This window comes from Gouania willdenowi, chromosome 19 (genome assembly GCF_900634775.1).
Source record: "Gouania willdenowi chromosome 19, fGouWil2.1, whole genome shotgun sequence".
NCBI classification, from domain to species: domain Eukaryota; kingdom Metazoa; phylum Chordata; class Actinopteri; order Blenniiformes; family Gobiesocidae; genus Gouania; species Gouania willdenowi.
Window position 1 is genome coordinate 15884020 of NC_041062.1, and position 21994 is coordinate 15906013.

Consider the following 21994-nt stretch of genomic DNA (forward strand, 5'->3'; position numbering starts at 1 on the left):
GATTGGACTTTTGAAATTACACACAATACAAATAAGAAATCAAATGATGGAGAAACAGTTATTCTTCACGAGTCTGATGAGAGGCTGCTGTGTTTAAAGTTAGAGGATGTTGGAGTGAACATGGGTGCATCGGGATAGTTTCAAAGCTCAGCCTGATGGACTAACTGGCACCCTACGAGCCCACTAAGCTTCCAGCAAACAGAAAGTTCAGGTTTTCTATCCAGACGGGCAGGCGTCCATCACTTTGGTCGCTCCACTCTGGCGCTGCCAAAATAAGAGTCATTTATGAGGGGGTGTGTGGGGGGGGGGGGGGGGGGGGGTGATTGTTGTCTCTTTAAACTTGACTTATTTTTGCTGAGGAAATGCTTGGATATTGTGTGAACGGAGGTGAAAAGGAAGCCTTCACGAGCTGCGAGGTGCCTGCGGTGCACATCACCACCAAGCTGCCAGCCACGCGACGCACGCTCTTCTGTCACCTGATTGGCCAGCCTGGAGGCACGGCACTTTAGGTTCGTAGCTACAGGATGTGCAGCTATATGACGAGTGCAGGCGGACTCAGTTCAAACACCTGTTCATGGTGTAATTTAAAAAAAAACCTCAAAGACCTTAATGGCAACTTTTACAAAGCGGGGGCCACAATATCAACATTAATGTCAGTATTTAGAATAATAATCAATCTGTGCGTTAATGAAAGAACATAGGATTAAAGGATTTGCCTGTTTTTGTTGTCGTTTGGGTGGATTTTCAAGTCATCTTTATGTGTTTATGTTGTGTTTTATGTATTTCTAGAGTAATTTTGTATAATTCTCTGTCATTTTCTGAGTTATTGTTCTTGTTCATTTAGGATTTATTTTGTGAAACTGTTTGATCAGAGCACTGTCCGTTCATCATCCGATGGATTAATATTGTACAATCTCACGCTTTTACGCAACAACAGTGTCGGCAGCTTCCTGCCTATGTTCCTTCCTTCCTGCTTGTCCTGCAGCAACAGTGTCATTTTTTATCTGAATTATGGATTGGAATTCTTCATATTTTTAAAGAATGATTCCTTTATTGTGATGTAAGTCACGCTACAGTTTCTCTGTGTTTGTGGTTGGCCGGAAGCTGCAATCTCCACCCCTGTCAACATGTTTATATCCAGCTTTGTAGGACAGTGGTTCTCTGACGGAGAATTTTTGGTTCAGTTAAGGCCGCAAATGGAGATAAAACCAGGATATACTTATCCAGCATCATAGTACACATTGGGTTCATATTATTAATGTTCTTTTGACTCTTCTCATTGTTTTTGTTTGTTTGTGTGTCCTCTGATCAAGAGGTTGGGGGTTCGATCCCAGTCTATACCGATCTATGTGTTGAGGTGTCCTAGGGCAAGACACTGAACACCAAGTTGCTCCCAGTGGTTGACTAGCGCCTTGTATGGCTGCCATGATGATAGCAAAGAGCAACAGTGTTAGTGCAGCGTGCACCGGGAGGGATTGGTTAGGAGGCGGAGCTTTCATACTCGCTCAGATCTGATCCACTTCATAACCTGGTCCCGACCAGGTTAGGTGTTCAGCTTAAGTTAAAAATTATGAATAATTAAAATCCATAATTCAGACCAAAAACAACACTGTTGTTACAGAAAAGGCAGGTATGAAAGAACACTGTTAATGCGTAAACGAGTGAGATTACTTATGATATTAATTCATTGGATGATTAATGGACTAGCGCTCTGATCAGTTTGACTTTATTGCAGCACACACATGTTTCTGTTCAGGTAGACCTCTATTTATCACACACATACTGGGATGAGAGCACATTGTTTCACTGAAGTATGTTCCTGATGATGCTGTCAACCTCACTATAGTGTATGAATGAATGTATGAATGAATGAATGAATGACTTCACCCGTCCGTGCATACGGACACACAGGCTTCATCAGCTGACTATAGATCAGTCCATCACTTATAAATTTATTACTTTCCTAAAAGATGTCATCAGTAAATGAAAGAATTGCATTTATCCATTAATAATCTTTTTTTCCTAAACTCAGCTGTCAGATTGGCACCAACCAGAATCTTCTAACAATGGGCAGGTCGTTTTCTAGGAGAGCTGATTGGTCAGGAGGCGGGGCTTTAGTACTCACTCAGATTCTAGCCAGAACAAAAACTGGTCCCGACCAGGTTAGTCGTTCAGCCTAAGTTACCACGGTGATTTAGCCCCATAAGACATACTGAATAAATCCGGGAAGTTAGTGTGATAAGAGTTAATCTAGCTTTGTAGTATACCCCCTTCAAAAATTGGTTCAAGTTTAACATCTTCCAACCCACCAAGTAAACCTATATCCACACTGTAGGTTTGGAGAAATCCATTCATCATTTTAATTATATATTCTTAAAAGTTTTAAAGTAAATGTTGGATATTGTTTCTAAGGTTTTCCTCAGGTCTAGCGTTTAAATATGTGATGACAGACCAAACCGTGGCACACACTTTGCTACTTAGACACTTGAAACATGATCCGGCTCTATTACTTTATTCACTGACACATTTTGACTGAGTCAGCATGCAGGTGTTTCACTGTGACCCAAGTCTGCCCAACACTAAGTATGACAGCTGATGGTAACAGCAGGAACCAGCTGTTTGTGTGAATCTGTGCGTTTTCAGCCAGCTGTGAGAAGAGTCAGAGGTCTTTTCCACTACAGTCAGCAGCAGCTGGACCAGCAGCCACACCAGGCCACCCAGTTTATGCGGTGGTCTTTTTGACCCAGACAGTCCTTTGTTATTTTAAGGGGAACTCCCCCGTTAGACACTTTTGGCCTGCTCATCAGTCTGCAATGCTCAGTGCATTCCATAGAGTCATTAAAGAGGAGTGCTGTATTTCACCAAACCCGCCTCTGTGATACCCACGAATAATAACAATAATAATAATAATAATAATAATAATAATAATAATAATAATAATAATAAAAAAACAAGAAGACAGTCGTCAACAATCTGTGTAACAAAAACATGAAAAATTTGTTACCAAAACCAAAATGATAAAACAAAAAACGCCTTGTTTTTCAAATTCATGCTCTTTTGCTTCGGTACAAAAAACAAAAAAACGGAAAACAAAGACCTTTATTTGTTTTCTTCCGGAAGTGAAGCGTTACACATTCCGAGATATCTTTAGCTCTGCAACACTTAAGAGTCTCTAAATCCTCCGAAATGTCCGTGAGGAGGTTCTGTACCCAACACAAGCTCAAGCGAAAAGGACACGTTTCAGATGCACAGTTGTAAGCAGCGATCTTGTCATGCCGAACTGCCGTTAGCATAGCCGTTAGCGTCGGATGAGAGTACACTTCCGGGTCACGTTCTTTGGCAAATCAGTAATAGAGAAAACCAATAAAGGTGTTCGTTTTTCGTTTTCTGGACTGAACCAAAAAAGCTCGAATTTGAAAAACAAGGCGTTTTCCATTTTTTCATTTTGGTTTTGGAAATAAATATCAAATCATGAGTGTTTTTTTTTTCATTTTTCATGTTTTTGTTACATAATGAAAAACAAATGAACGAATGATACACGGATTGTCAACATCCCCCACAAGGGCAATTACTCCAGAAAAAATAATTGCGCTCTTCTCATTTTCGAACTCCATCAAGGTATTGATACCCTGAAGCAACACACCAAATTTGGTTATCCTACCTTAAACAGTTTCTGAGAAAAGCTGTCCCCTTTAACTCGGACAGACAGATGCACAAGGGATAATAATAAGACTGAACAAGGGGAGAGACCCAAAGCACTCAAGCCACAGGACTTGAGCATTGACATTTTTAGTTGTATTCTCAATGACATAGCTTCCTAAACTCTTAATACTCCACTACCCTTAGTGGTGGGTGGATCGATCCAAAATATAGCTAAAAATCGTTGTTATTGATTTTGAATGATACCAGTAAAAAAAAAGCTTGATTCTTAGCAGGATATCTGAAAAAGTTATGAATAGATTTAAATACAATTTGGTGAGCTGATCTAAACTTGACATACTGTAGGTTTGCGCTCTCTGAATGCTCTTATAATAATTGTGTGATGTTTTTGTATGCTTTTTTATTAATAAAAAATCCAGTAAAGAAAAAACCCAGAAGGGGAGAAACTGCAGTGTACTTTTGTATTGTAGTTTTTCAACTCTACCATAAAAAAGATTGTTTCCAAGTGCCAAATTATTTTTTGGCGCTTTATTTATTCACACAACAATGTTTGTTTTGTTACTGTTCTATTGTTTCTGAACAAACATGTCATTTGTAAACCTTGTCCATATTCTGTCCAAGGTTTTAAGTAAATAATCTAAAGGAAAAATCACAAGGAGGGCTGGTCGGGGTCACAATTATGCAATAAAATAAATATATTAATGTAATTGCGATAATAAAAGATGCATAGCTGTCAAAAAGTCCGCCTAAAGTTCAGCAATTTCATAATAAAATAATGAAAAGTATAGGATCTGTATTTTTTTAAATCGTGCAGTAATTCCCATCTTTCATTGCCTTCCTTTTTCATATTTTATGTAATTATCCTGTGAATCGTACATTGAAGTTTAGCTTCTTGATAGTCTTTAATGATTGAACCAACTTATGAACAGATTCCTCTTCAGATTTGTTTTCCACTTGACTCATAATAAATTGTACTTTTAGGATAAAGCACATTAATAACAGCTGTTTTGTTCATATCCGTGAAAACAATAGTTTTTCTGTTTTTATTGTGATTTGAATATCCTTCCCAAATTGCACGTTGAACAAAAACACTTGACGAATGTTGACAATGATAAACTGGTATGCGCTCTTTCTGAAATAGCTTTTACATCTGTGTTGTGGCACAAGCTTTTTTTTTTTCTTCTTTTTTTTACGTCCAAAGCATAGTCAATCATGAAAATCCTAGCCAAGGTAGTGATAAATATAACTGGTTAATGCTACCTCCAGCCTTTTTTCCGAACCTACTAATCCTGATCATAGAGCTTGAAAAGCCGGTTTCTGCGAAACTCAGGCCATGGAGGATACACCTTGGAAAGGTCAGCAGTTATTGATTTTTCCTAAAGTCCTTCATTGGCATATTTAATTTTCTGGCTAAGAGATAGTCGTCTTTGTCGTCTTTTTGCAGCTACAATACATCACTCTGTATAGACAGACAATTTTTCTTTTACAGAAACGTGCGCTGAGAATACAAGGAACATACAAACTCAATATTTATACAGCAAAATGTTTTAAAATTTCATAATTTGGAGGAATATAACATAAAAAAAAAATATATACAAAGCTCATTTAAAAACCATACCCACAAATCTGCAATCAAAAATCATTACGAGAGGAAGTAATTATAACTTGTGAGGAATAGAGATTTAAAAAAAAACCCAAATTGAGAACAATGACAAAAAAAAGGTGTATTGGAGTTCAGGGGCTCAGCCTATGGAACAATCTAAATGACATCAAATTATCAAAATCACTTAATACGTTCAAGAAGAATGTGAAATGTATTATTCTGAAGAGATATGAGACAGAAGTGTAACGCGATGTAACGATAGCTGCGTTTCCATTTCTCTTGGAAATGCGCAACATTTGGATAGTGCAATAAAAACTGGTTATGGAAACACTTGAATTTCCATAAAAAACACTCAAATATCGCTAAAAAGTTTTTACGTTTTGATATTGAAATGTGTCGCAAAAGCGCGATGGAAACACTTTTCCCGCAAATGCACGTCACAGAGCATGACGTACAGAAGGAGACTGAGACATTTCTCAGCATTACACTTGAAATGTTTTACAGCCACATTAGACGTTAAACAACAAAGGAATAGAGAGTGTTAGAAGGAGGTTCTGAGCGTCCATCTTTCAGCAGCGAAGTCTCGCGGGATGAGATCTCACAGGAATTACGAGGCTCCTGTCCAAAGCAACGTTCAATAGCAACACGTTCAAAGCGCAATTACAGTACACTTTGTCGACATTTAGAAATTTTGCTTTTATATTGCAAAAATCTGTAACGGAAACCCAACTACTGACTCACATTTACAACCCCTATATAGACAATGGACTAACCCATTTGTCCATGAGTGGGTGAGCTACATATTTAGCCCATTTCAACACCCACAATAAACATTTACAAATTCAACAAAAACATTTAACAAAAATAGATATTTGTTTATGCATCAATAGTTTTTACAAATATGTATTATTGATACTGTACCCTTATACTTTAAGCTTTCTACTTCTAAAACTCCCCTCCGTCTGGGCCACACATGGTTCTGTCTGATTGGGCTGATTGTCTACACCTGGCTTGAATTTTCACGCATTGGCCTCAAAGAAAAAGAAGTCAAGAATCACAAATAAAATCCATTAATAAACTTATTTAAAACAATGAATTAGTGAGATCAAGGAAAAAGAAATTTTTTTTAATGTCTTGAATGAAATAAATGAATAAAAACTGTATAGACGGCAATAAGGCAGCTTTCAGCATGATCAAGAGACCGTCTTTACTGTGAGATTAAAGCCATGTCCACCTCTTTTTCTCCTCCTCACCTCCTTTCCTTTTCACCTCGGACAAACAGAACTCAGCCCGCTGGTTGCCAGTCGCCATCACCTCAATGGGAGCCAGTTTTTCTGCGAGCAGTCTGGAGTAGAGTTCCACCAGTAGGGACAGGTTACTGGCTCCCATTGCCAACCATGGCTATGGAGTACAAATGTTTATTTTAAGTTATGTTGGAGCATTGATTTTATTTCATTTTCCCTCCTCTTGGCTTGGCTCAGGTGAAGTGCCTGTCTATCATGAGGTTTTCCCTCTGGAACCGGGGTGTTGTCTGTCTCATGAAGGCAGTTACTATAGTATAATGTAGCCCTATGCCCCAAAATGTCCGCTTCTCCTATCCAACCGTGCTGAGCTTCTATGGAGAATGTGTGTATGTTGTGTGTGGGTCCCATCCAAGAATAATATGTTAGGGGCCACGTGTCTTATTATAGCCCCGGACACAAAATATCTCACCAACTAAGAGGAAAAATATAACAGTTAGTAATATTACCTGATATGTCTCTCTGCCAACTTGAGTTATTTTATAGCCTGCCCCTGTATTTGTATTCAATTAGCTTTAAATAGGTTTAGACTTAGAAAATGGACTAACAATAACACAGTTTGCTCCTAAAACATCTATCATGAGATGTATTATCTTTCAGCCTTCCTGTCAGAAGTGTAGCTCACTTACTGCAGAGTTCATGCTGTTTTCTTTCATCCAGAAACCCATCTTCACTTATCCTGTTCAGTGCCGCGGGACGTTGGAGCCATTCCAGCAAACGAGACGGGTTCCCAGTCTACAAGGAAAGACAATCACTTACACATTTCAAACTAAGCTAATATTAAAGCTGATATCCAGAGTTTCTTAAAAATCTATGTTTATGCATAATTCTTTTGAAATGCAAAAAAATACCTAATGAGTCTTTTACTATGGTCTACTGTCGGTGGTCATTCATATACATTAATGTATATAAGTCCCTCTTTCGTCCTATAGACCCCTATACAAATGGAAACGGTCGCCAAGTGCGCCCAGCCAATAGGCTTCGACTTCCTGTTTTTCAGACTGTCAATCAAAGTGAATGCGGACTGTGCACGGAAACAACGCCGCTCGTCACAACAGCAAACAGGTAAATATGTTGTTAGCTCTTACCTGACCCATAGACATATATCAATGTGACCCAATGCGACTTTGTTATGTTCCGCGATACTCGTGCAGAAAAGTAAAGGCGTGGCTTCTGGTAGATTGCAGAGGCAGTGGGAGGAAGTGGAGCTGTTTAGGGCGGGACATTGAGACGTTACTCTGAAACTCCGGATAGAAGCTTTATGGTTTTTTTTTAATCAACCAAAAAGTAAGAGAAGTACTATAAAGCCTACTTTCTCCATAGCCAATCAGTAGGGTGTGCCAAAATATCGATAGAACGATATTTCGCAATATTTTGTCTGGGATACATTATCGAAACACTGCCGCCGAATATCAATTTTTTTTTAATTTCATTTATTTATTTATTTATTTTTTTTTACCCACAAGTTGAGTACTAAGCACCAGTTAAATGTTCTCAGGTTTTCAAATTTACAAAGAACAAATTGATATTAGCATTAGCACTGAAATGTATGCGCAGTCTGCAGTGCAGGTTTAAGTTGAACTTTACACATGGTGGCAAGTACTGTATATAAGTTAAAATGCATGGCCAGGTTTTCATAGACCACCCAGTTGTTTATATTATAATGCAATGACTGAAATGTTTATATTTCATTTGCAGTTTTAATAAAACAAGTTAATTCTGCTTGTTCAGCAGCACTGATACTGTATGTGTCCATGTTTACAGAGAAGTTGATAATACTAGAGTATGTTCTGCATTCATTTTGTTTTTTAATGATTTAAAGTGAATTTGCACAAATATCATTAACAATATTTTGGTGAAGCATTATTTTGTATCAATCTTCCCTTAAAGACTTAAACACAACACAAGGACATTGGACTAGTTGTGGTCAGTGTGTGTTAAGAAAAGCTACTGATACAGTATACACTTTGTTTTACTTGGCTGTCATTCGTGTGACAATAATTGATAAATTATGAATGTCTTCAGTGACAAAGATATCGTAACGTATCGTGGATGAAATGTGCCCCCCCCCCCCCCCCGATATATCGATTATCGCAGAATCGCTGTTTCCTAATAATGTCGTCATGGTGGACAAAATTATCACGATATATCATATTGCGAGGTACCTGGCAATACCCAGCCCTACCAATCAGTCAGGCTTTTTCCTTTCAAAAGCTACAGAGTATGAATGCCGTAGTTTTTCATTGGATTACAAAGTCAGAAGACGGCTAGCATGGGGGCGTAGCGGTTAGCGCTCAAAGCTAGTTAGCTTGAAAAAAAGTGGTTTGACCGTCAATAAATGAAACAAGTTTATTAGAATTAATAATGATAAGTAGTATATAATCCAGATAATAAGTAGTAAATGTTGTAAATAGTAGTACATGTTTTGGCATTCTTGTTGTGAGGGGTTTTCCACCTGAATAAACCATTACAAACTTTGGTGACATTTTACTAAAAGTTTTATACATAAGGCTGACAGTCCACGGTAATTGTTATGACATGAAACCTGTCATTTCCTTCATTTGTTTATTGTTTTTTTTTTTTTTTTTTCGAGCAGGGACAAGAAAACAAAAACACAAAAGAACCCTTTGTGTACAAGGAAACTCCAACAGAGAAAAACAATCAGACATGTTCAAAATAATAGATAAGATCAATGTACACTTATAATTGCAATAATATGTCTGCTCAAAAGGGAGTGTGAAGAAGAACCACATGTTTAATCCCACCCCACAATTTTTATTATATTGCTTCTGTCTGTTTGGACTTCTAGAAATACACAATAAGTGCGAAACAGAATAGGAGAAAACAAAACTGACTAACTAATAATCAGTAACTTAAGACATATAAGAGTACAATGCGAAACACCAACATGGTAATAAATCCCATTCAGTGCAATTCACATATAAAGACAACACTAACCATTAGCATGAATACTGTGTCATTAAGGCTGTCATTAGGTGTAATTGGTAACTCTAACATAACACCACCACCTCCTCCTACCCCAAAGAATGCCAACATAGCTCCAAAGGTGTCATAATTTAGCGAATGACACTTAATGACAGCCTTCATGCCACCTTATTCATACTAGTGACAGGTGTCATGTCATAATAATGACAGTCTTATGAATACAATTTCAAGTAAAGTGTTACCCAAACTTTACAACTGACGTTCTTTTTAAAAAGCTTGCCTTTGATGATCAAGTGTCCCTGACAACAACCATTTTAAAATCCTTTATGTAAAAACCCATCTTTCATACTTTCACCCACTTTCATGACCTTTGCGTCACATGTCGATTAAACATATTCAACGTTAGACCATACCATCCACCAACAGCCAAAATCAACTTGGTTGTCAAAGCCTGACTTTCTCGGATGACCGTATTAATCCGTATTAATCATGCTAGTGACTTTAACAAGTTTAAAAAAAACTTTCCCAGATGTAAACCAAGATTTTGCTAGTTTCCTTTTATACCCTTAATAGCACACAGGAGGAAAGCTTGGTACTGGTGTACGGTTCAGATTTAACTGTATCTTTTTAAACACATTTATGGTGTGTGTTAATGCAAACATGCGTTGCAGCATAACCTATGTACTGTATGTGTACGTAAACATACGCTTATTCAAACCCTGCAGAGAGGGGCGATTTATATCGAGTGTCTAGAATGAACGACTAATAAAAAAAAAAGTCGAGAGTTTTCGTTGCATTAGAAAAACAACTTTGACTATCACAGAAACTCTAGATATCCAATGTCTTTCAATACACACCCTGAATTCAAATCATTTTTCAAAACTGTCTTAAAAGTTAAAGTTGATTAGTTTGGCAAAATAAATCTGCCATTGAGGCTTATGTACAACTTAGACTGTGTGTTCTGCAGATTAGCTGCACATTTTTTTGTGCTTAACAGCTCCCGGTACTACTTCCTGCTAAAGTGTTAGCATTAACAGGTAACCTTAATGTAGCTTGGTAACTAGCTATATATGCGCAAGTTTAGCTAATAATTAAAGTGACTTGTTGAATAAATCAACTTTACAGGAACAACAATGATAATCTAGTCAAATGAAGATTATTTTTCACCTGGTGAATGAATTGCTAAATAAAAAATTTATTCCAAACACATGATAACGAAACCTGTAAAGAAGATGTTTGTCAACTAAATAATAATATTAAAACAAGTTTAATCAGAACTCATCTAGTTTGAGTTAGTTTGTAAGCTTGGGACGTAGAGGAAATCATGCTAGTGCTAACTAGCTTTCAGGTATTAGCAGCTTTAGCAGGTGCTACAACCTACCCTAATTATATCTGCAGTAACTCCCCAAAGCTTTGTATTGGACATTGTAAACTTTACCTGTATATACTGTATACTTGTATTTTATGCATATTTATACATATTTATTTTCCTATGTTAGTACAATTACTGTTTTGATTATTGCATCTTGTCTGGTGTTTCTTGTTTCACCTAGCTTAAATATCTTCACTTTAGAAACTTTTTAATTTAGAGTAATTTCCCCATGGGTTTATTAAAGTAATTCTGATTCTGAAACATGCAACAATTATCTGTAGACATGAAATCGCTGAGATTTTGTCTGAAAAATCTCTTAAACTATAGAAAACTCTGAGTTAAATATTGTTAAACTGAACTTTTGTCGACTTAAATCTAAATTAAATAGAATATTCTGAGATATACAGTAACTCTAAAGGCAAAAATCGTACTTAAAACAGATTTGTTTTGTTGTAATTATAATTAAATACAATTATGGCATAATTATAATTGTACTTTTAAAAAAATCTGTTGCTGTCGTTATCGTAAATTGTAACTGAGTTTAGATAATTGACTTTGAAATTGTATTTGCCATGAAAATTCTATAAAATTGTCAATTATAATTGAAAAATATAAAAACTGGGGAACCATGTTACAGTTCTATGTTCAGTTCTACACATATGTAGATAATTATTAAAATGTGTTTCAAATCAATCTTTTCCACATTTTACTGTTTAAAATTCATTGAAATCTAGTGGTATATTGACACAAAAAAGGCTCAGACATCCACGCCAAAAAATATTGAAACCTATATTTTCATTGATTAGGAAGCCTAACAAGGTAATCAATAGATAGGAAAGAAATTAGATGATAGGTATTTGTATTTAGTGTATTTTACAGCTGATTTAGGACTTGTTATCATAAGAGATGCTAGAAAGACGAGAAGACAGTTACGTTTTATTAGGTTATTTATGTCAGGTTCAGTAAATTGAGCATCGTGTTAGTTCAGTCAGGCACGGAAGTCTGTTCATCGGTCAGTAGCTGTTAACAACTGACAGCATCCATCCCCTAATTCAGTTAATCTTCCAGCTGACCATGTTCCATGCCCCATGCTACCCATGGGTTAGAGTTCATCTCAGTGCTGCATCTAACGTCTGTGCTTCTCTTCCAGGGGGTCCTGTTGACCGCTCTCTCTATTATGCCTCTCCATGTTGCTCATGGAAGAGTGAGGGGGGAGCTCCCATCACTTCGGGCTTTCCACGCAGCGACGAGAATGGCAAAGAGGTCCCGTAACAGAGCTTTACCGCCAAATCTAAACTGCATGCTAAATAAAACAATTTGACTAAAATGGTCCTGACTGAATTGTGATTATTTGTAATTGAACTTCATGAATTGAGAATGTAATTGTTACTTACTTTCTGAGGATACAACTATTGTTGTAATTGAATTGTAATTGAAACCGACAAATGTAATTGACATTGACCACAACCCTGTTTGATGTCAACATTAACATTGTCGTGCAGTATTGAGGGTCCAGTGGGAGACCACAGACATAATGAGCCAATGCAATCAAATTGAAGAGGAAATGGTGGAATATATTGAAAAAGTGTTGGCCCACTGTTGGTGAATAGGCTGAGGCTCATTACCTATTGATCAGATATCACCCAATCACTGATGGGTGTATTAGGGCGGGTTCAGTCGCATACAGAAACACAAGCTGCTCCAAACTGGAACAGTGAACTGGTGAATAAACACTTTAAATCCGATCATAAAGAACATGAGAATGAGCATAAGGTGGTGCTGCTCGGAAAGTGCTCGACTGTGTTCCTCGGCAATAACGTTGAACAGACACATGGTTTTAGTCAGCGCTCAGGATGGATGGAAGCAGCTGATGAGCGTGGGCCGTTAAAAGAAAGAGAAGGTAGCACTGTCAGCTCGTTGAGCTGAATTATGGGATCCAGGGTTCAATGGGGCAACATTTCACAGATTGTTGGTTTTTTAGAGGTTTGCCGTTGGCCCGACGCAGCAAAGGTAATCTGTGGCACATGTGGCTCCAGGTTAGCACTGACGGAGTACAGGGAAGGATGGATTCATGTGCCGATATTGCTCACACAGCATTAAGCCTGAAGTGATGCTGCCAATGTGAACGGAGAACATACAGCGTTTAGCTTTACTGAATGTGACAAGTTTAATGTATTCACATGAATGATGCATTTTATGGTAATAAAATGAAAAAAAAAAAAAGAAACGAAATGAATATGTTGTGACCTTTTGTCAAATCCACATGTTTGTTGAAATGTAGTTGTATTTTGTCATGATATTTCTCATGAACTAACATTTCAAAAGTTTACTGTTCAAAGTTTTTCATTAGGAGTTTCCAGAACAAGCAAAGTAAAATTGAAAAAAGTAAAGTCCTTCAATAACCAGAATGTTTTTTTTTTTTTTGTTTCGTTTAGGAGCAGCAAGGGAGGCATATTGAGAATTACCGCCTTTAAAGCTGTTATCCGGAGTTTCTGAGAGAACTTCTCGAAATCCCGCCCTCAACAGCTCTACTTCCTTCCCTGCCAGAAGCTATGCCTCTACGTTTGTGCACGCACGTTGCGAAACATAACAAATAACCACACATTTATTGTTAAAGTGCCATGACTTTTGATTAAAACATGCTTAATAATTGTCGCAAAAATCAGTTCGGAATCCTTTTAAAAGCAGCAAGTCCCTCCCCCTTTGAAAAACAGCTACGAGATAAATTTTGTTGCGGTCACGATGACGTTTATCCACAAGCTTTGCACCCGGACTTTTCTTTTCTTTATTAGTAGAAGCTTTATACGTTGGTAATCGTGGAAAGGGTAACTGGAGTTTCGGAGCGCTCCTCAATGACGCTATGCTACTCAATAATACCTGGTTGCTCTTGTGACGGTGCACACAGAATAATACATAAACATACATTTCTCAGAAACTCCGGATATCAGCTTTAAGTAATAACTAAGGTCACCAATTACATCATAAATACTTAAATTATTGCTCTTGTTTGCTGATCTGATCGGCCTGTTTGTGATGGTTTCATAGACACAACAATCCGTAAATCTGAAAGGATTTAAGGAGAAAACACGGAGGACATTTCTACACGCATACAGATATCAAGTCAACTCTTCATCGAACTCTACAGGAGATACGGAAAAAAAAAAAGGACAGTGAGGAGGAGTAACAACAGGAACAATGACTGCAGACGAGAACGCATCACATAAAAAAGGACAAAAAAAAAAAAAAAAAAATTGTTAATGAAAAGATGAAATTATGAAGAAGATGAGAATGTTTGACAAGGGAAGAAACGAGGTTTGATGTAAAATTATCTGTGTTCAAATCAGGGGACGGATCTGGATAAGCATAATGCTTTTTTCCGTCGCCCTTTCCGGCATGAAAAAGGACAAAAAAAAAAAAAAAATTCTGTGATTGCAACCATGTCGGAAATGAACTGAATAAATAAATAAATAAAATAAGGATTTTGATTGTTACATTTTTTTAACTGATATTGGCCGATCAAACCTGATGAATTGGAGCACCCTATAGACCAGTATCGTTCAACCACTGTGTGGAAAATTGTCCAATTTCGAACAGCAAGGTAATATGCGTTGTCGGGTGTCATATCAATAATACCCGTCCTGGCCAGGACATTAATATATTGTCAGGTCATGTTTTGGAGTCATAGTGAAGCCCTCATTATATAATCTGTGCTACTCAGTAAAGTTTTTAAAGTCTTCATAAAGTAGTTCATATAACACTGAGTAATAATATGGTTAAACACGAATAAAACTTGCGTTCAGCGGTGTTTTAATTTAACTGCTGACTGAGCATAAACAAGTTGCCAAACCTAATTGTGAAACGACACATTTATAGTGATACGATGGGTCATGTGGTAACTTTGATAATTTGGTGAATGGTGGCGGTGGTGAGCTCTAGGATTATTTTATTGAAGTAAATGTGTCATGGTGCCAAAAAAAATGGAACATTGGAAGTGTCAAAGGCTCAGCTCATTTCATTCAGAAAACAAACAGTACATAAGAGTAATATTATCTAGACTAGTAGTGCACAATTAATAAAAACTCTTCCACATCTGTGTCACATCTTACTTGTTCTTGACCAGATGTACAATCTATCTTTGTGGTCTAGGCCTCAGAGCTTTTAAATTAAGGTTAAAGACATTTTTATTCTACACTGCTTTTAATTAAACAGTCACACTATTTAATCTGATATAATTCTGTTTTATTGATTGATATTGTTTGACGTGTTTTGATTTTTCATCATTTTTAAATGTAATTTTTAAGGCGTGCTCGCTCTACTGTGATGTTTTTCTTGTGTAAAACACTTTGAATTGTCTTAATCAACTTGACTTGACTTTACTGGGCAATTAAAAGTCAATATTCATAATATACATGCATTTAGTCTAGTGATAACTTTAAAAAAAAATACCAATTCCTCTTGTATTCTTAAAATGCTAAATTCCAAAACTGCATTGTTAAATGATGTGCACAAGTTCAGCTCAAAATGAAATGGCACTCTAGGATGTTGGCACTCACACACGTGCACATACGTGCACACAGCACCTAATTACAAGGCTGAGGTGCTGTCAAAATATTAAAAAAAAAAATATCTTTCCATCAGCACTTACTTGAGTTAATGATGAAAAATGTCTGTCTTGCTAGCTGGATAAACAAAATAACAAGTATGTATCTAATGACCATTAATGAAAGCTCCTTAGGGAAAATATGTGACTATTGTGCCGACTAGAAGGAGGTCAGTGTGTGCGTGTGCATGTGTGTATCTTTGTCATAAACTATAAATACTGCCTTATTATCCCAGTCCGAGGTTGCAGGAGTCTTCACGAAAACCGGCACTTACTTTAAATAAACTCCATGCAAGCTGAGAAAACTTCAGGCTTGTCCACAGTGAGGCAGCTCGGTGTATCAGAGTTGACAAACCTCATTTAAATTCACTTCTCCAAATAACAAATCTTTCAGCAGCCGCGCACACGAAAGACTGAGACGCACACATGCAAGTCAGCCTACAGAGGAATATGCTAACGTTGGCGCAGGATGCCCGCTGGGACCCCCGAGGCCAGACTTGGGTTTCCCTCCGGGGACGAAATCTGGCTAGCACACATGCTAATAGCCAGATATCTATTTTGCCTGTGCTTCAGTCTGCATAAACTATTCTGCTATGTGGGCCTCCAAACAGGCATTTCATTACCTATTAGCTCTCAAACACACCGCAGTGACAAAGGCAACGTTTTGACAAAACGCCAAAACAGATTGTCACATCTTTCAAGTTTCAAAACACTCCTCGCAGGACCTTATTACCTACTTTGACTGAGGGACTGCTGATTAGTCGCCACTTGAGAAAACCAAATGTCAGAATTGGTAAAAGAAAGATTTAGTTATTCAAATCAGAAGTCGGAGATGAAGAGACCCGAGCGTAGGTTGAGAAAGGCTTGCTATTTGACTGGATATTGAAGGGAGTTCCACGTTACTCCAACCAGAGAGGAAGCTGGGTACTTTACAAATGTGCAAGGTTTCACATTTTTTTAAGGAAAGCACCAAGTAGCTGCTAAACTGTGCTTTTTCCTTCCTTAAGTGTTACACCAGTGTGCACTCAGCAGAAAGTTTTTGGTCTAAAGCCGACCATTTGTGTCACATTTATTCAAATTAGTTGTAACAAAAATAATTCTGTTGCGGTGAAAAGGAATTTTTATTTTTTTTTTCATTATTATTCATTTTATTTTGAGTCACACTGGTTAGCTCTACATCTATGAATACTGACAGGTGGTGACAGCTTTATTTTTCAATCAAGAACCCAGTTAGTGGGTGGCAGGACAAGTTGACTTTGTATCTGTAAAGTGGTGGTTTAAAAGCAAAGTTAGGCTAGCATTAGCGCTGGTTGATAATAAATAACCTGGTTAAGACCAATTTCCTTATCAGCAGCATTTTGTGAAGTGGTACAGTTTGATGTGATCTGAATTCTTCAAAAGTAGCAGAGGTATAAAGAGTACTCATATATCCTACTCATGTAGAAGTACTGTTACTTCATTTATATTGTACAAGTACAAGTACGTCATACATAAAATACTCATGTACAAGTAAAAAATAGCTCAATTATTATTATTTTTGGGATTAAATCTTGCCACGGGTCCCTTGCATACAGTAAACATCTCATGTATGAACTTACAAAGGAAGATACCAAATCTTGCACAATTGGAACTTATATTTATTTTCCACAAAGGTATCTGTATAAAATAAAAGGTTTGTCAAAATGTACAAAAAATAAATAAATTTTAATAAAATAACACCAATTCATTAAATTCAAAATAATAAAATGATCAGGCTTTAAATATAGCTACATTTATGAACTCAAATAAATAAAATTAAAAATAAATAAAAAAAATCGTCATTCAACGCTGTTTTGGCGCCGTGCATTACGTTTAATCTGATTGGTCGGATATGATTGTTGTCTGGTTATTTCATTTTTTGTAGTTTCACAATGTCCATGGATCATTTTAAAACAACAAAAAAAAAAAAATTATAATTGGGTATAGAAATGTAACTGTTTACTTTACTTCTTTTGAAATATACTTAAGTACAAGATACTCAAATAAGTGCAAGTACTCATAAAAGCAACTCAATCACAGTGACATGCGTACTTGTAATCCGTTACTTACTTACACCTCTGTGGTTTAGCAGAGGTTTAAAGACTACTGATATATCCTACTCAAGTAGAAGTACTGTTACTTGGTTGAAATTGTACTCAAGCACAAGAACAAGTAAGTCATACATAAAATACTCAAGCTATGACGTGATGCATTTGATTGTTGTCTGGTCATTTCCCTTTTTTGTAGTTTTACAATGTCCGTTGATCATTTTAAAAAAAAAAAAAAAAAAAAAAAAAAAACACAGCTACTTTACTTCTTTTAAAACATACTAAAGTACAAGTAAAATGACTGATTTAGAAATGTACTCAAAAAAGTACAAGTACCCACAAAAGCAACTCAATTACAGTAACGTGAGTACTTGTAATCCATTATTTTCAACGTTAGCAGTAAACTGTGCTAAAGTTAAGACTATATATTATCATATTTCCAGTTATACAAATGATCTTGTGTTTGACTTTTGCTTCCTGAAAACAATTATTTTACCTTCATACACGTGAAATAGTTACACTGGCTTTCCATTGAACCAATCTGCCTCACTATACGTTGCCCTAGAGAGCACCTCGTGGCCCTAAAAACAGACAGGATGGAGACTGACTGACTGCTAACATACATGGCACAGGGAGCACGCCGGCTTTTGTCAGACTTGCACATGTGTTTTTAATGGTGGATGAGGAAAGGGGAGGCGAATGAGGTTCTGGGGCTGGTATCGGCTACAGCTGAGGCTGGTGCGCGTGCTGCAGCTTTGTCTGCTTATGCACGTACTATACGCGACCACACAAATGAGATGTGGAGAGGTTGTGATAGCAGTGCGGTGGTGGTTGGTCACCCCGAGTGTGTGTGTGTGTGTGAGGGGTTTAGGTTACCGTGTGGCTGCTGAATGTCTAACGAGGGAGGATGTCAGTCGTGTTTGAGAAGCGGGTGTGACAGCAATGAGATTCAGAGGGAAATGAAACCTCAGCAGAAACGTTTATGTACACATTTACTGTAGGAGCAGTTTCACAAGTGGTGAGTGGTCTGCTTTTAGCTTAAGAAAACTTAGAAACACATTTTAAACACTTTTATGTGTGATTTATATTTACAACTACATTCATTAAAGTTGTGTGAAAAATAATCCAAGTCCCCCCTTAGTTCAGCTACAACATGTACAACATATAGATGGAATGAACGACTGATATAACACATTTTTCAAGACTGACCCTTGTATTTTCAGTTCATGTTCTAATCAAGATCATTTCTATCATTTTTATGTGTTTTTTGTATCATTTTGTGTATTTTGTTGTTTTTTTTTTCTGTTCTTTTTATTATTCGGTATATTTTTTTTTTCTCTTATTTTGTGTATTTTTGTTGTCGCTTGTGTGTGTTGTTGGTATTATTTAAATTTTTATCTGTGTTTTTGGTGTCTATTGGTTGTTTCTTATGTCGTTTTGTATGTTTCTCTGTTATTTTTATGCATTTGGTCGTGATCTTGTGTGTTTATCAGGAAAAAAACCTTGTTTTCTCAGCTTTTTGTAAGAAACTGGCTATTTGTGTGAAACTTGCCTAGACTAATCTTTCAGATTTCAGATTGTCATAGTACAAAATATTCTGTGGGTTTTTAAAAATGAGTCAAAATGCTCTAAAATGGCAGCTGGCAGTGAGAGGGGTCGCCGTTCTGAAAATGGCTGGCAGTCAAATACATAATCATCCCATTTAGCTCATTTATTTTTTATTTTTTTTGCTTGACTTTTGATATTGATGCTAATGTTCGTCTTTTTCCTGTTTTCTGCTCCGTTTCAAAGTTTTGCTGTCCTGACGTTCCTTTATTTTGTCTTTATTTATCTTATTATTTTTTATTTATTCTCTTTTTCAAGCCCCTTGAGGGATTTTTTGGGGGGTTTATCCCTGCCCTGGCATGCCTCTAAAGTGTAGTGATTTCTGTAATTTATTTGGTTAAGTTGCTTTTATTTTTTATTATCTTTTTTATGATGTTCCTACTGTTGTTTTAAATGATCTCGTGTTTTTTTTAATCCTTTTGTGATGTTGCTGCTGTTGTTTTAGTTTCATCTTTGCCTGTTCTGCACTTTGTGATTTTATCTGTGAAAAGCGCTAAAAAAATCAGATTTACTTACTCACTTACTTAATGTCTGTCCCCTGTTGAGATTATTATGTTCTTTTGAAATTCAAACTGTGCCAAATAAAACATTAAAATAAAAAACATGGATGAAAATATAAATATAAATAAAGCCAAAATACCTACCCTCTTCATCTATAGATGTATCATTTATATCACTAAAGAGGCATTGGTTATGAATCAATGGACATGGTTCAACACTCGTGCGTACACACACACACACACACACGCGCGCGCGCACACGTCAATGGAAAAAAGCTTACATTCCCAAAAAACACGGTGCAAAGTCAAAGTTTATGTGTTCAGTGGACGGCAAAATAAATGAAACGGAGCAAATGTGAACACAGGATACTGTCAGTGAAAAAGTGTTTTTATCATCTCACTGTGGACGTGAGGAAATGGGTCGACCATGATGGTGGTGGAGCACCTGTATATTTGTACAGACCTCAACTCCTGTGATGTCATCCTTTGACTGTAAACACTTATCTGTGTTTCTGAACAAAAATCCAGATCTGTGGTCATTAGTGATGACTGAGTGAATGAAAAGGACCACCATCTGGGTGAGTTACAGTGTCCGGCGCTGCTGTTGCCATGTTAAACTCACTGAAAAGGAAAAGGGTTTATTTGGGTACTTGTAATATGTTGTTTTTACTATTCTAAATGTTCTGTTTGTTGGGGGAACAGACGTTAATCTAAAATAAAGTTATTCTTTCTCAGGCATAATTAAAAACAGCAATAAATATAGAGCTGTAGGGTTTTAGAACGAATGCAGTGTCTAAATGATCATTGATCTCCCATAAGGATTAATCTATCTATAAGGTAAATGTAAAGGATATGTACGTACCATAAAATGTGTTAAAAGTATTACCAATAAACAATTTTAGCAGATTTATTTCTAATAAAATAACAAACATTTAAAGTACTTTTTCTTGCACTACTTTATATTTTACAATACAATGCATCATGGGAAACAGCCATTTTCAAATGGATGTGACTTGTTAGGTCTTATTAGGTCCCACATGATTTCTCAGATTTTTTATTAAAGATTAGAATAATTAAAGAAAGAAAATCCTCTAAAGAAGTAGGACACTACTGACATTTGTTACTAAAAAAAAAAAAAACATGTGGTGTGCCTCAGGGATCAATTTTAGGTCCTTGTTTAAGCTTATCTTTATTTGTATATGAAGTTTTAGGGTTAAGGGTCTTGTTTAGGGTCTAGTAGTGTGGAGGGCCACTCGAGCTTGCTCTTCTGACCAACAGCCACCAGACCTTTGTACTGAAACCCCCGTTTGGTTCAGCAAGGTACTGCCTGCCTCACAGTGTACATCTCCACTGTATATGTATAGACCAGGGGTGTCAAACTCATTTTAGTTCAGGGGCCAAATACAGACCAGTTTGAGCTTAAGTGGGCCACAAATTTTATGTGGGGAAAAAGAGCAAATTTAACATTAATGTGCTGTGGTTTGCACTTCCACGTATAAATTATATATAAATGATAAAGTACTGTATGTCAACTATCATCTAGTCTGGGACACTCGGATGGACTGATCAGTGGTTCATGGCTCAACTTGTCTGGGACACTTGGATGGACTATCCTTCAATCCTATCCTGTTTGTCCTTCTGTTCACTAACCCCAACCAGTCACAGCAGATAGCTGTTTTTTCTTTTTTTTTCTTCCCACTGTCGCTAAATGCTTGTTCATGTGGATCTTGTTGGGTTCTTTCTTTCTTACTAGGACTCTATATTTTTTGTTAATCGCTTTGAGATGACTTTGTTGTAATTTGCACTATATAAATAAAGTTGAACTGAATTGAAAAGAAAACTGAGCCCTGCAAATATTGTGGATTTAACTTGATGAATATTTTTCTATAATTTTTAATTTCTCGGCTGAACTTGATGCAGTAAACTGACGTATTTGGCCCCCGGGCCTTTAGTTTGACACATCTTGTATAGACAATGCAGCTGTTTAGGAAGGCTAAATATGTCACAAACATTCAATAACTTTATCAGAAAGTAGGTGGAATAAACGTACATATTGGTGATATAAAAACAGACAGCAAAGAGCATGATTGCTTGCTCAGTCAGTGTGTGTTATTGCTTTTTTGCCATGGATTAGAACAGAAAATGCGTAAATAAGCAATTTCCACCTTATAAATGTTAAAATTATACTGAAAACAAATAATTAAAAATATTTTCAAATATTCCAATTAACCCAACACACTACATGCTTTTTGAAGCTGGAGTAAACCCAACTATTTCAATGTTCTTCAATTCCAAGCAAACATTTAAATTCTCATTTGTAGATCTCAACGTCACACCATTG

The 21994-nt window shown here is 36.7% G+C and overlaps 1 protein-coding gene across 1 annotated transcript in view; it reads right to left on the reverse strand.

Annotated features, from left to right (window-relative positions):
- Positions 1 to 7232, reverse strand: part of LOC114481841 (bone morphogenetic protein 2) — a 98388-nt gene extending 91156 nt beyond the window's left edge. Inside the window, exons 1-2 of the mRNA XM_028476895.1 lie at positions 7194 to 7232; positions 6517 to 6664 (exon numbers count right to left, since the gene is read on the reverse strand). Of these exons, the coding sequence (XP_028332696.1) occupies positions 6517 to 6664; positions 7194 to 7232 (187 nt within the window). The remainder of the gene's footprint in view (positions 1 to 6516; positions 6665 to 7193) is intronic.
- Positions 7233 to 21994: the final 14762 nt, after the last annotated feature.